The sequence below is a fragment of the Sceloporus occidentalis genome, unplaced genomic scaffold (assembly GCF_023333645.1).
Source record: "Sceloporus occidentalis isolate IW3139 unplaced genomic scaffold, rSceOcc1.0.p SCAF_8, whole genome shotgun sequence".
NCBI lineage: Eukaryota > Metazoa > Chordata > Lepidosauria > Squamata > Phrynosomatidae > Sceloporus > Sceloporus occidentalis.
This window is the reverse complement of record NW_028316988.1, coordinates 4,955,635-4,971,591: the sequence shown is the minus strand read 5'-3', so window position 1 is coordinate 4,971,591 and position 15,957 is coordinate 4,955,635. Positions and strand designations below refer to the sequence as shown.

At 47.0% G+C, this 15,957-nt stretch overlaps 1 protein-coding gene across 2 annotated transcripts in view; it reads right to left on the bottom strand.

Moving 5' to 3' along the window:
* TTLL10 (tubulin tyrosine ligase like 10) overlaps positions 1-15,957 on the bottom strand; it is a 150,789-nt gene that overhangs the window by 21,301 nt on the left and 113,531 nt on the right. For both annotated transcript variants that reach the window (XM_089534275.1, XM_089534276.1), the window contains exon 7: positions 10,832-11,469. In XM_089534275.1, the coding sequence (XP_089390401.1) occupies positions 10,832-11,469 (638 nt within the window). The remainder of the gene's footprint in view (positions 1-10,831; positions 11,470-15,957) is intronic.

The window sequence follows — 15,957 nt, the reverse complement described above, 5'->3', positions numbered from 1 at the left end:
AAACACACATGGACTCTTTGTGTAGCCATTGGGAGAGTTTTGCCCACGCAAAAAGCAACACTGAAGGATCTTCCAACCCTATGATTCTATGATTCTACTCTTTTGTGTAAGACTGCTGTGTTTATGTGCAAAAATAACAGCAATTTGGCATCCGCATAACAGTGGCAAAAAAATTGGAGTTCTCCATACATGCCACGAATAGAGGACTGGAAAAACAAAATACACGAAATGAAGGAACTAGATAGGCTAACTGCAATATTAAATGAAAAGGATATAGATAAATGGGCTCTGAGGCTGTGTTCTGGAAGAGTTTATTCCTGACGTTTCGCCAGCATCTGTGGCTGGCATCTTGGGAGAACGTTGGCATGGAAGTGAGTGGGGTATATATACTGTGAACCCTGGTCAACTGCCTAGTCAACCGCACTGCCATTTACTACTACTGTACTCCATGCATTTGAGGAACTTGGTTGTAACCCAGAAAGGATCGTGCTCAAACAAACCAGTTAACCTCACAGACAACACAAGACTCAGTGATGGCGAACCTATGGCACGCGTGCCAGAGGTGGCACTCAGAGCCCTCTCTGTGGGCACATGTGCCATCGCCCCAGCACAGAGTTTGCCAGAGTTTGTTACTAGAAAGCCAGAGGGACATGGCACTTTGCAATAAACAAGTGGGTTTTGGGTTGCAGTTTCGGCACTCGGCCCCTAAAAGGTTCACCATCACTGCCCTATGCTATCCACCTCACTGTGGGTTGTTGGTGGGGATGTTGTTGTTGTTGCTGCCACTGCTGCTTTTACCACTGTATGGTTTCACAGCCTACCAGTGATGTATTCAAGTCTTTTAACCCAAGTCTCAAGTTGAGTCTCAAGTCCTTGCAACTTAACAGAAAAAAAAGGACATGGTGGTTTGTGGGGTGCGGTGCAGGTGGGTTTCAATAACTAAAAGATCGAGAAGACGTGCACAGAGTTGGGGGATTTCTCGGAGGCAAAAGGAAAGTGTTGAGCGATGGACTGGAGGTGGAAGGATCCTTGTAAAGCTTTCCAAAAGCTCCAGAAGGCTCCTCCGATGTGCAGCAGGGATAGGATGCTGAGCAGACATCAACCCCTGCCTCAAGCCCATTGCCTAATGGGATGTTGCTCCTGGATGAAGTTGGACCAGCAAGTCGGTGGCTAAAAATATACAAGTCTCAAGTCAAGTCAGCAAAGCATTTATTGCCAAGTCAAGGCTGAGTGGAGTCACTGAAGCAACTTGAGTCAGAGTCATGTCCGAGTCAACTGAGTCAAGTGTACATCACTGCAGTCTACCAGGTGTTACTGACTCATGTTTTGGCCTATCATTGGTTTGGATTCTGTCCAAGAACCTAAGAATCAGTGAGACATCGATGGATAATGTGCCATGTTCCAAGGACTCGGAACAATGGATGCAAGCTCCAGGAAAAGAGATTCCAGCTCAACATTAGGAGGAACGTCCTGACAATAAGGGCTGTTCGACAGTGGAAGATGGTACCTTGGAGTATGGTAGAGTCTCCTTCCTTGGAGGTCTTTAAACAGAGGCTGGATGGCCGTCTGTTGAGGGTGCTTTGATTTAGAGTTCCTGCATGGCAGAAGGGGGTTGGACTGGATGGCCCTTCTTGGGGTCTCTTCCAACTCTATGATTCTATTACTCTATGATTCTATAGTATCTTGTGTGTATGTGTGTGTGTGTTATTGTGTACAGTGGGCCCTTGCCTTACGCAGGCGAATTCCACCTATGCTCATGCCCCATTCATTTAACAATTCTTCCACAGGCACAACAAGCCACCTTCCCCAGAAGAGCATGAGAACATCGCGACTGAACAATAGCTTGCATTGTGTTAGTAGCTGCACTGCTTTGGCGCACTTCTCAAGACGGTATGACTAGCGGGCACAGAACTGAAACCTCACCTCCTTGCTTATGGTATGGCGCACTCTTAGCCCTTTGCTTGCGGGTTCCCACACGTCTTTTTGCCTTGGCCGTCCCCCTCTGGGTCTCACCTGCTTCGCTGTAGTATGGATACCAACGGAAGCCTAAGCGAAGGGCAGACGTTTTCTCACTGGCATCCAAGGGTCTTTCATTCATCCATCCTAGTTAAGCCAAAGCAGTTTCGTAAGAACTGGTGGTGGGAGAAACGTGAATGGAGGGCGTGCAAAAGAAATAGCAAAGGCATCTTTTCTGGCACCCTTTGGAAAGAGATGCCTCTGGTTGATGGTAGCATCCAAAATGCACAATACAGTGGTGCCTTTATTGACCGACCAAAATGCAGCAAATACATGTTGCAAGCTTTTGCAGTGCCACTGGCTTCTTCGTCAGGCTTTGAAAGCAATGTGCTTTGTGCCTTTTAGTTGGTCAGTAAAGGTATCACTGTTTTGTGGCATTTGGATGTTGCCAGCAACCAGAGGCATCTCTTTCCAAAAGGTGCCTGCACTGAACTTTGCTACACGGACGATACGGCTACCTCTGGATATGTTTTCTGGTGGATGGGTACATCTCCTCCTCCTTTCCTCCACCCCACAAGGAACCTCAGTTCTTGGAGGGATGGACAGAGTCAGAGGTAAAAAGCCAGGGCCAAAGATACCAGTCTATTTTAGCCTTGAAGGTCCATCTTTCCAGGAACTAAGGTGTTTCAACCCTTATAGAACAGGGACGGAACCCATTTGCAAATGCTAGGAAGCTACCAAAGGATGGCATAACATGCAAAAGGGGGGGAATCCCATTTGGGGAACACTACAAGGGGCACATTTCATCCCAGGTGAGCTAGGTTTAACCCCAAGGCCTGATGGTCCCCATCCCTTGGCATTCCATGTCAGACCTCAGAACCGCGGTCCTTGAACAAAAGAACTACAAAGGCGGATTGGAAAGAGAAATAGTAGAATTGGAACTCATCCGTAAACGACAGTCCCACAGCAATGGATTGAACCAGGACAATGGCATCCTGACACACTACACACATTTCAACACTATTTGACCCCATCCTCAGTGGGGCGTCCTACACTCATCTATCCTCTTCAACTACAGGCTAGTTTCCAAAGCCAAACTGGTCTTGCCATCCCATCTCCATCTCTGATGGCTATGTCTTTGTCCATTGTTAAAACTGGACTTGCTACTTCATTTCCAAACCCAAAGGATTTTGAATTTGGATTGACATTCTCACACACCTATGGCACATGTATGTCTGTCCCCATCAGGGGTGCTATCAGTGTGGGTTTCCCGCATGGCAGAATGCGGTTGGACTGGATGGCCCTTGGGGCTCTCTTCCAACTCTAGGATCCTATGCCATGGCACCAGAGCTGTGGATGCAGCCACAGCTGAAAGGTGCCCGAATCGCTCCCCAAGTCCCCATCCCCTTCTCTGCAAAAACCGAATGCTTGGAAAATGCTGTCTTTGCAGTGGTTCCTTTGCTGCCTGTGTGCCAGCTCTTCTCATTATTTCATCAAGGCTCTTGAGCCGAAACGGTGCCTGGCCAAGAGACCCCCTTCTCTGTCTCTTTCCTCCGCTTGAGGCTCATTAGTACCTCTCTGGCTGCCTCTCACCACTTAATTAATGAACACTTTCTCCATTCAAGAGCAAAGCCGGCTGCCTTTAATGAGGACTGACTGGCAGAAAACAAGTGGGAAGGATTTTTTTAAAGTCATATATATATATATATATATATATATATATGCGCCAAAGCCTCCTCTGAATTGAAAGTGGATTTGCCATTCAGCCGGGCTGATTTCGAATGGCTGCGTCACAGATGAAAAAGGACGTCAAAATAACAATACCAGACCGACAGCTGTACATACGGTTCCCCAATACGTGCATTTTGGTACACATTCCAGAGTTGACAAGTTCAATATATATATATATATATATAGTAAGTTGGACCTGCCAAGATTTCACAGGTCAAAATTGAGACCCATGTGGCCAAGCAAGAGCAGCTGGAAAATTAATGAAGAAGAACTCACAAGCGAGAAAAGGCTGCAGCGGTTTGCTTTTGCCTGAGCCTACTGGGAAGGAAAAAGACATTGGGGTTTGCCGCATGACTAAAAAACCCAACTTACTTTATCGTTTCGAATCCTCTTCCGCTAGACATTATCGCTTGCATTTTGCTTCCGGCCTAAAACCTGCCTAAAACCCGGCTAGAATCTCCCAACCTGGAAACTATTGATTGCAAATCGGCCAACTGAGCACAGTTTCTAGCTGAGTTTTAGGTGGGTTTTAGATTGGAAGCGGCATCGGTGACAAAATGTGATATCCAGCTGCGTCCTGGAAGAGGATTCAAACCGGGAAAGGTAAGTCAGATTTGTTAGCTGTGTGAAAAACTCCTCTGTGTCTTCCTCTCCTCTCCTCCCTGGTAAGCTAACTCAATGCAAACTACTTTTGCATTTAATACTTGGTTTGCAGCAATTGAATTAAGCTGACTACCAAAGGGGGAAAGTGGGAGGAGGAGAGAGAAACCGGGACATTTTAAAAGAAGCTTTATAAAGTGGGATGGCAGAGGATTAATTGGAGGCATCCTTGCTAAAGCAGGAGATTTGGAGGGTATGCTGTATGTCTCACACTTGGGTTGTTACCAATGCATGGTACATTTTTTGCAGACACCAAATAACCTCTGGCTTGGTTTAACCTTTTAAAAATCCTATACTTTGTCCCCATTTGCCAAAAAGCTTGAGATGGTGTCCCATCGTCTTCTTACAATGACCCTGTGATGTAAACCATGCTAACCTATTGATCCATGTGCAGCCAGTGTGTTTCATGGGCTAACTAGGGACTTGAGATTGCAATTCAGTCTTCCCTATCTGATCAATATCTTTCTGAAATGGGAGCTTGAGAGACATTCCTTTTTGGACTATAGCTCCCAGGATCTTCCAGCCGCCAGCCCCACTGGATAAGGGTTTTTAAGAGGTCCAAAAAGTTCCATCATCCATTGCACCCCTTTGACCATCCCATTCTAATGGAAATCTTGAAATGTTCCTCCTGGCTCCATATTCAACAGAAGGGTGAACGCTACCATCATTCCATTCTGTTCTGGGGCTCTTGCAAACTAGTTTGAAGGAAAGCTTGGAAAAGTTACCTTCTATGCATGGTTGGGGGGGGGGGGACAACAACTCCTCAGGCCCCTGACCCACAAAGATGATGGCTGGGGATTCTGGGAATTATGATCCAACACACTGACCTTCATAGAAGGCTGTTAGTGATGTGCAGGAGTTTCCTGATTGAACCCAAAAGGAAGCCTCCATCTGACCTACTCCAGATCACCCAACTTCCTTCTCCAAAGGAACCTCCACTCAGGGCTGGCCATGAGCAAGGAAAAGTAACTTTTTGCTCTACAACTCCTCAAGTTACTCCACCAGGATAACTATTAGTCATTCTGGAGCTTCTGGGAGCAGGCCAGGCTCTGTCTCAAAAGTGTCTCCATCCATGTCACCACCACCGCCACCACCGAAACCACCACCGCCTATCCTTTGGGAAGCAGATGGGCAAACCTGAGAAGTATGATGGCCTGCGGAGAGTCAAGAGGGGTGGGAAGCTAAAGAGCTTCTTCCTGCAGACCTTCTGTTCCTGGGGAGTTGGTGTTGAAGCTCTTTCCCACCTTGAAGCCATGTCCTCTGGAAGCTGACTCAGGCCTAGCTCACAATGGGGAGGCTGTGATGTCACCTTTTGACTCTTGGCTCAGCTGGCCAACCATCTTCTCTGAGAGGCAAAGTGGCACATGGACCTGTGTTCCTCGGGGGCAGAGCTCCTGCTTCGCATGGGGTTCAATCCCCAGGTGCTCCAAGGTTTCATTGTTTTGCTAACCACCTTGGAGTTGATCTCAGCTCATGGCGACCCTGTGCATGAGACATCTCCAAGATTCCCCATCTTCCACTGGTCGGCTTAGGTCTTATAAATCCATGTCCACGGCCTTCTTAATAGAGTCCATCCATCTTGCATGAGGTCTTCCTCTCTTTCTACTTCCCTACACCTTTCCTAGCACAGTGCACCGTTCTGGACACACACCCTCCCCACGTAAGGCAAATGGTGCATATGCTCAAGCTCCATTGGATAGCATGGGGCTTGTGCATGATGCATGGCGTGGAACACACACCATTCATTTCCCATTGTGCGGCTCTCAGCGTAAGCTGAAAGTTGCATAAAAGGTGCCCGCATCTGACATGTGCGCACTGCATTATTATCTTTTCCAATGATCCATGCCTTCTCATGATGTGGCCAAAGTACGACAGCCTCAACTTTATCATCTGATCTTCCAGGGAGATTTCAGGGTCGATCTGTTCAAGGACCCATCCATTTGTCTTTGTGGCTGTCCACAGTATCCTTAGCACTCTCTTTCAGCACCACATCTCAAATGAATTGATTTTCTTTTCATCCACTTTCTTCACTGTCCATCTCTTGCATCCATACATAGTAACAGGGAAAACAATGGCTTGTATGATTCTAACTTTGTGCATGGGCCCGAACGGACAGGCCAAATATAAAGCTGCTTCGGGTCACTTTGGAAGAATGCTGCTTAAATGACACATGCATCTTAAGAACCCAGAAGTTGCTCCAAAGTTGCTTTGCCGTCCTTAGGACTGGAGCGTGGCTTTGGAATGGCTTCCAGCCTCTTAGGACACATGCAGCATTTAAACAGCATACCTCCAAAGTGACCCAAAGCAGCTTTATTTTGGCCTGTCTGTTTGGGCCCTATCTTTAGGATCTTCATAGGCACCCTCCCCATTCCCAGTCTTCTTCTGATCTCTTGACTACAGTCCCCATTCTGATCAATGTCTGACCCAAGGTATGGGAACTCTTTTACTGTTTCGATTTCCTCGTTGTCTGGGTTGACTCCAGCCCCAAATCTTAGGGACCCTCTGCCAGCCAACGCAAGCAAATATGATCTAGATGGGGAAAGGGTCTCAGGAAGAGTAAGGCTCCCATACCTTACTGGAAAAGCCTCTGTGTTGCATGCAGAAGATCACAGATCCAGTCCCCAGCATCTTCCATTAGAACGACTTGGGGCCCTTTCACACATTGTCCTATGATTCTACTTTAACTGCCATGGTTCTATGGATAGCAGCTTGAGCCACTTTAGGTCAAACCCGCTGCGGATATATAGGGATAGATGAGGATCACATTGGGCTTGATTTGTTCATTTTGAGAAGACCATTACCCCATTCCTTTATAAATATGACCGAAAGAAATAGAGATTTTGTATTTTCAAATGTGGGTGAATGCAAATGCCACCAATTTTTAAGGAGCTGGGGCTTTTGTTGCAGAAACCCAGAATTAGCAGGGAGACCCGGAGCTGGTTGGAAAGGAAACTTAACTTATTTAGCTGCAGCGATCCCAGAAGGAAATGCATCCAAATTACTGGGGCCTGGATTTCAAAGTGAACCAAGCTTTTATAGTACTTTGAACAAAGAAAAGTACAATTGGTTACATATGAATTTAAACATATAGACCCCTTCACCGTCTCCAACTGTCCTGTATTACATTCTTTTGCTTTTTAGGACCGTCGCTTTCCAGTGCCAAGGATTTTGCATGACCTGATGCCCATCATCCTGGCAACCCTTGCCCTCTGTACCTTTCAGTACTATTTGCGCATAGTCAAATCAAATCCCAATTTTACTCCGCTCTGGGCCCACAACAAACTCCAACTCCCAGAATGCCATAGCTTTCAGCCAGGGCAGTTAAAGTGGTACCAAACCGGGTTATTTCTCCAGTGTGGATGTCACTAAGAAACGTCACTAAGAAAATTACAGGGCTCAGAGGGTAACAAGAAGATGCTCAATTGTCAAAAGCCTCTCCATTTTTTAAACTAGGCATCATTTTCTCTATATATCTTTATTTCTGCCAGCAAAAGCTGACCGCGAATCCTATTTTTTACCATCTCTACCCCCAAAGAACGCTCCTCTATCCTCAAGAAGTGCTAAATTAAATGGCCTTGTAAAGCAGGGAAGATTGAAACGTTCATAACTCTCCTTCTCAACCCTGATTTATTTTCAAGGCACAGCTTGAAGTCTTTCCAGCTCAGAGAAGAGCCGAAGTCTTCGGAGGCGTAAAATCTTTCTGCTGAATGTATCTTGGGAGACAGAAAAACCCAAAGTAGGTTGACTTAAAAAGACTCGGGGAATCGGATTGGAAAGGGATGAGAGAGGGACAATTTGACTCCCGATTTGGAGCCTGCAAATGGAACCAAACCCCCATTTTCAGAGTCCAGACTCTCTATCCTCCGAAATGCAGAGGTGTTGGTGGCTTCCATATCAAGAGGGATGGCGGATCCGCTCTGGGATTTAGTCCGAACATTTAATTCCAAATTACTAGCACATATCCCCCCTCCCCCCAAATATTGTCTACAGATGTCACTAAAACCAAAACAGCCGTCGCTGCACCTGAGTCAGTAGACTCCAGACTGTGAAGCATCCTTCAAGTGAAGCATGTGAAGCATCCATAAACCTGAGCTTTCCAAATGATTATTGATGGTTATTGATTATTCTGATGGCATGCTGCCTAACATTGCGCAGATGAAAACCAGGGCGCATGAGGCCAAGGGACATGGGGATGCGGTTGAGAGGTCCAATGTGGAGAAACGCACAAGCGAGGAAGGCTACAGCTTTGGGCAGGGAATAATGCCAGATGCAGGTGAAACGTCAGGAATAAATTCTTCTAGAACAGGGCCACACAGCCCCCAAACCCCACAATAAACTATAGTCTGGAGCTCAAATTGTGGTTCGCACTTGAACCGAATCGCTGAAGGGATTCGGAGGGGGGGCATGCGCTAGACCCATTTAACCCAGTCTTTTTGACACTGTTTTCCGCTTCTTTTTGGATAAACCGATTCCGCGTAAGTGTGAACCAGATGCGGGTCAGAATCAATTTAAATTTGCCCTTTGACCGGCTGGAGCAGGTCCATTTTGAGTCCATTCATGAATGTAAATCACAAGTGGGTTATTTTACAGGGGGAAATGCAGTCGGGGCAAATGTAGTGGGAACCACGCTCTGCTGTCGAATCGATCCATCGATTCGGATCAAAGACCGATTTATATGTAAGTGGGAATGAGACCCAAGGTAACCCTCAATAGCTCAGTGTTAGACGGTCCTGTGTTTGATCCCTAGCATCCCCAAATAAAGAGGTCTGAAGTACAAGTGATGGAAAAGGCCATCTTTCATCTAAGAGCTTTGGAAGAAGTTGCCAGTTAGAGCAGACACTACTATCCTAGAAGGACGAAGGGTCTAAGTAGACAACTACCCATATTTTTCGACCCTTTCTTGTGAAAGATGCCATAGCTAAGGCATTTTTATGGCAAGCAGAGGGTCTCGAGTTCAATCCTTGGCATCTCCAGAGAAGGGGAAAAGGTACCAAGTGATGGTTGACCATGAGTCAACTTACCCAGAACTTGGTCACCCAACACTCACTTTTCCAATATGGCAGCTTTGGATGTTCATTCGTTCTAAACTCAATCTCAGCCTATTTCCAAGTGCTATGTCTTTATTGAAACGTCGTCATCTCTGTCTCTGCCTGCCCAACCCTTTCACAATCAACTCATATCCATTTTATGACTATCGAGGCTTTAAAAGGACAATTAACAACCAATATTTTTCCTGTCAGGGAGATAAAGATAACAGGTTTTTAAAAAGCATACAAATGTTGGGCGCTCTTGCTTCTTTCTCATTCTCCCTGTGTTTTCCTGCCTTCTGGCACAAATTGCCTTATTAATGAAGTTAACATCTTTGCCTTCAGCCAAATTGTCTAGTAATGAGACCAAGGATGTTATATCTATATATTTGTTTCCATATTCCTAATTTGCTCTTTTATAAGTCTCACTTGGGCAATTTTAGTTTTACGAAGTTCTTGGCAGGAAGGGAAGCAAGGCCTCTAGTTTTGTTCACCGCCAGACTATTGTACATAGTATATTTTAGGATGGACCTACAGAGAAAATGCAAATTGATACTTGGATAAGGAACTGTTGACGCAACAAGTTGTTATGCAAGCGCCACATGGCAACGTGTGGACACCGCACAGCATTTCTGTAACAATGGTGGTGCCCATGTATACAGGGTGCCACCATTATTACGCCGCTGCCACGTATTAGGGTTGCGGGGCGTGCGGTCACTCTGCCCCCATGCAACCCCAGTACATGGCAAGGCTGGCGCAAAGGACCGTGGCATATTTCTTGGTGGGACGTGGTGACCCATTGCAAGCTGAGGATGTGTTTCAATGTGGGACAAATAACACAGGCTTAATGTGCCTCTTAAGTGTGCCCAGCCTGTAGAATGTGCTGAACAGCTAAGGATTTTAATGCTCATCATTATAGAAAGTCAGATTGGATATAGCTAGGAAAGCAGTGTTGTGGACAAGAGCATCTTCAGAGTTGTTGGGCTCTTCATTTCGTCCCTATCCATGTCAACCAGAGGTGTCTTCTCACACCCAGATGGCACATTACAGCCAGACTACAGATTCTTACACTCAACATGGCTTGACTGTGACTCTGAGAGTAACTCATGGGTTAGAAGGGGAAGAAAACCTATTGGGAAGATCCTACCTACTGTTGGCACAACTGGGAATGAGTTGGTCTGCTTCCTTCCCTTCCCTTCCATTTACAAAGAGGAATGCAATGGCTCTGCTGTGCAAGCAAGGCTTATAATTTAAACTTCCAGTTCTACCTGTGCAGGAAGCTCATAGGGATACCTAGGGAGGATGTTCAGAAAGGGGTCACCCAGGCCAGAAGGTCAAAGGTGGGTTGGGAGAAATGTGGTTGGAAGATGGTGGACGTAACTGAGATGCTGCCCCTACCTGGAAGCCAGGTTGCCTTCTTCTTAACCTTTTTTAGGAATCAAAGCTCTGAGATTCACCTGCATCTACTGATGAAAGTCCATCAAAGTGCTGATGACCTCCTTCCGTTCCCGGCTTCCCCTTCTTTTTCCGCTTGCCGGTGCCCCCCGCTAGGATGCCCTTCACATTTAACCTCGAGGTGGAATGGGACTTTTTAGGTGGGTAGCTGAGAGAGTCCTGAGGGAGCCCAGTGGGTCTCATGTGGGCATCAGCTTCCTGGCTGTGGCACATGACTTGTGATTCCATGGGACCCTCCTTGAACCCTTCTGTATGGACCTGGCTCCCCTCCAGCAAAGCATTGCTACATCCCACACTGGGCCCAGAGCTTTCCAGAGACATGCTCTGGCTTTGGTTGGCTTCTGTAGCCTGGTCTCTTTTTATTGTGTTCGTCTTTGTAACTCCTGGTCTCAGTGTGGAGAAACCCTGGAGATCCAGGGCCTCCATTTGGTTGCTGTCACTGAGTTCACAGCTGCTGATCGATTCCACAATGGGCTCCATCCGGAGTGCTATCTTTTCTTTTCCCAACTGCGACTGGAGTCGGCCTCCTTTGGCACCCACGTCCTCTTCAGACGGTTCATCTTGGTCACTCAGCGGTCGGAAAATAGATCTCCTTCCAGGGAGTTGCCTCGCAGATGCCCATTTGTGCTCTGGGCAATGACTGTATGGAGACAAAGATGAGCCAGAGGTTAATTCAAAAGCTATCAACCTTGACTTTTCTGAGTCCTTCTCCCATCAACGACTCAGGATTATTAATGGTGCCGGGCCCATAGCTAGGCCTTTAGGGGACCTGGGGCAGAAAGTAAATTTGGGGCCGCTATATTTTTAAAATTAGGTGATCCTGGAGCCGATTCTAGGGCTTGGGAGGGCAGAGTGTTCGCACGCTCCCGAGTCCTACGACGCGCTGTTTGCCATCTTGGTGCACCGTCATTTACATGAAGTGCGCGTCAATGATGTGGCTCATGCGTGCATCCAAATGGCGTGGTGCCCGAGGGGCGTCACAGTATTGTTCCAGGGCACTTATGGCGCCTCTGTTGCGGTGAACAAAGGAGCTGCGTCTCTTTGGCATCAATAAAAGTGTAGTGTCTAGATCAAGGGAAGTAATAGTGCCACTCTATTCCACTCTGGTCAGGCCTCACCTGGAATATTGTGTCCAGTTCTGGGCACCACAGTTTAAAAAGGATGTGGAGAAACTGGAGCCATGTGTCTAAAGGAGGGGGCTGAAAATGGTGAAGGGTCTGGAAAGCATGCCCTATGAGGAACGACTCAAGGAGCTGGGGATGTTGCCTGGAGAAGAGAAGGTTAAGGGGTGATATGATAGCCCTGTTTAAATATTTGAAGGGATGTCATATTGAGGAGGGAGCAAGCTTGTTTTCTGCAGCTTAGGATCATATTGGCTTTTCCAGCTGCTGCATCTCACTGCTGATTTATGTCCAGCCTGTGGTCCACTATGACTCCTAGATCCCCATGTACTGCCTTCAAGCCACCTATATCTGTGCTTTTCATGATTCATAATATAATAATAGACAGGGAGTGGGTGAGCGGAAGTGGAAGGAAAGGTTGAAGAGACAGCAAAGGAACAGAGAGGCTAACCTTGCCATGGCACGCCCTAAGTGCTTTAGAAACGCATTGTTAGGCTTGGCCTCCAGGCGGGCCATGAGGAAGGTCTACTGGGCCAGTTGCACAAGAGGGGTTCGAAGCACGGCTTCGCTGCTCCTTCGGGGAGATGTGGCACGTTTGCCTTAGCTCTGCAACGCTGGTGTCTCAAGCGGCCTCTGAGCATCCAGGATCTGAAGGCGGCTTTTTCCCTGGCAAGCCCAGCAAAAGCCTTCAGCATGATCAACAAGGGAGAGTCTCCTAGCAACTGCTGCTTAGGAACTGTTGCTAGAGTTGAGAAGGATTTCCTGCTTCTCCTGCGCATAGTTGACGTATAGCAAGCAACATGCACACATATATGCATTTGGGGTAAGGCGGGTACTGTCATGGAGGTTGGCATCAGGTATGGTGGGCACTGGGTGCTCCCTCTTCTGTTGGCGAACTTTAAAAAGTGATGGAGGCCAGTGCCGTTTTGATTTCCCATCGTGCCACAGGTCAATGCGCACCGGAGGCATTGCAGCTGGGGTTGCCAGAGCGAAAACTAGCAATTGCAATGGTTGTGTAGAAGAGGGGATTTCGGCAGGTGTTGCTTGTCCTGCAACCAGATCAGAAGCAACACCTGTTGAAATCCTTTCTACCTTTGAACCGTTAGACTCTAATGGTTGGGTACAAAGGATTTCAGCAGGCCTCGTTTGTGACGTGGTTGTGTGACAAGCAATTCCCCCTTCTACACAACTATCACAATGATCAACACAACAGGAGCAATATGCTGTTTTCCAGTGGCATCGGTTACCCCTTCTTATCTCCAGCATTGTCTTGGCTGGAGTGAAAGGCAGATGAGTGAAGGGTTTCCAGATCTCAGGGCCCCGTCCCTCTTTTTCAGTCTTCAGCCATAAAGGATAGCTTGGTTTGTGTATTCCTGCATGTTGTCTCTGGGCGAGAACACTATCTTGAAAAGCATATCTGTCGGGGATGCTTTGATTGAGAGTTCCTGCATGACAGAATGGGGTTGGACTGGATGGCCCTTGGGGTCTCTTCCAACTCTATGATTCTGTGATTCTATGAATTGGTGTCTATGCTCCTCATTTGTTAGGTTTTGTGTTATTTATTTGAATGGCCTGCCCTGTGTGACTGTGATTGATTCAAGTATCAAGCTTAGTGACATCTACTATGGTCTATACCAGTGATGGTGAACCTTTTAGAGGCCGAGTGCCCAAACTGCAACCCAAAACCCACTTATTTATTGCAAAGTGCCATGTACCTCTGGCTTTCTAGTAACAAACTCTGGCAAACTCTGTGCTGGGACGATGGCACATGTGCCCACAGAGAGGGCTCTGTGTGCCACCTCTGGCACACGTGTCATAGGTTTGTCATACTCTTGTAACATCCCCAGGGCCTACCCTTTGTGACATTGCCAGGGTTATCCTTAGGTTTTATGCTTTATCTCTTTAAGATTTAGGGTTGTCTCTTGTCCATGGGGCTGGTGGCTGACCATGCCAACCTTTGATGCCCATCCTATATGCAGTCCATCTTTCCAGTTGTGGAGTCTCCTCCCAGACAGACATGTTTGGTTGGCACAACTTTATTGTCTTATCCTGGCACCTGGCCAAGCCTTTTATTGGTTTTAATCTTCCCAGCTCTTTTAAAAAATCTGTCTGCAAATTGGTTCCGAGGCTGAACATCTTAATGTTCACGTTCGCCATGGCGTCGCGGCGACGTGCTTTCGCCCCCACGAAGACGATTTCGTGGCCTGTTTTCGGCTGATTTTACGATTACGGCTGAGCCGTTTTAATTTCTCCTCTATTATTTGTGGCGGGTTTTTATAGCTTGCTATCTGATCTACGTTTTTATTGGGATTTTTTTCTTCTTCCTTAGGCTGTTCTGAATTGTTTTAAATTGTTTGTCTCCGACAGAACTTCCTCCGTCGGGTGACAACCAAATAATTAATGAGGCTGGGAGCAGGGACATGATAGGGAGTTAGAAAGTGATTCATGGCATTGGGGAAAGTGGCGCAGGAGAAGCCAAAGAGGTTGTTCTATCAAGCTAAACAATGGGAGATCCAGGAGGGGCAAGAAAATAGCTGTACTCTGTCTAATGGCAGGGCTGGCCCTGGCTGGTTTGCATGACTCTATTCCAGTGATGGTGAACCTATGGCATGTGTGCCAGAGTGGCACTCAGAGCCCTCTCTGTGGGCACATGTACCATCACCCCAGCACAGAGTTTGTTACTAGAAAGCCAGGGGGACATGGCACTTTGCAATAAATAAGTGGGTTTTGGGTTGCAGTTTGGGCACTCGGCTTCTAAAAGGTTCACCATCACTGCATTGCCTATGATAAGCCATGCTGGGTTAGAGCAACTGCCTTGTATAACTCATAGGTCTGAGACAGACAGGCCAAAAGTGGCATGGTGGCACCGGTTCTAGGGTTCTGGAGCACACAGCAACCGCACACTCTTACATTTTGCTGGCGGCACCATGACTGCACAGCCCTGCCCACATGGGGCGAACATCCATGACACAAGTGCGGTGCAGCATCCACACCTCCTGGTGCCGCACTTGCATTTTTGACGCACCACAATGCACCAATGGCGCACTGATGTCCGTCGTCCGCCAAGAAGAACCCAGTTTGGTCTGGAGGGATGCTGCATAGTTTGGCTGCGGTGGCGTCCCTCCGGAGGAAAACTGGGCACCTCCATAGTCAAGTACCAAACTCTGGTGCCACAACATGCAACCATTCCTAGAATCCCATCGCATTGAGCCCAGCAGTCAAAATGGTGTCAAACCTGATTAATTTTTGCAGTGTGGACGCAGCCTGAACAAACAGAAGAGTAACATGGGACAAATATAGACAGACTAGTCCATCCCTATTTATGCAAAAGCTCAGGAGTGTAACGTGTCCAAAAGTGAAGCTCAAGCGCAGGGCCTTCTTGGTGGCTGCTCCGAGGCGCTAGAACTCCCTTCCTGGGAAGGCTAGGAAGATATGCTATCTTTCTATCAGCAAGCAAAGACTATTTTTTAAATCCCAGCAGGCTTTTGAGAACTGAACGTTTATAAAGAAACGGCTTTTAAAAGAATGCTTTCTTAAATGGCTTTCTATTATATTTAATTGCACTTGTTAAATAGTTTTATAACATTATAAATTGTTGGATTCCGCCTTCAGTGTTGACCTTTTATGCTTCAATTATAGGACTGCATTATTGTTTTAATTTGTAAGCCAGTTCTGGGGAAAAGACAGACTGTAAATAAGGTTAATAACAATGATAACGCAGCTTTTTTTTTTTGCTTTTAGCCAAGAAATCCATTACCGCTCAAGGGACAAAGTCGCCTTCTTTGTCCCTTTGGGTCTAATTTTTTATCGCCCTCCTGAATGGCTGAGCGGCAGCTGAATTTTCGGATCATGATTTGCTCTTTTGTGAGCGGCCGTGGCTAAAACCCGCAGCTCAGGCAGAGCCTTTGAAATTGTAATGGCACCTTTGATTTTCAATCTGCGGATGAAGGCGGGGGCAGCGGAGAGACAACGGCGGGTGTCAGACGGTGTCAGAAACACCCTGGGCT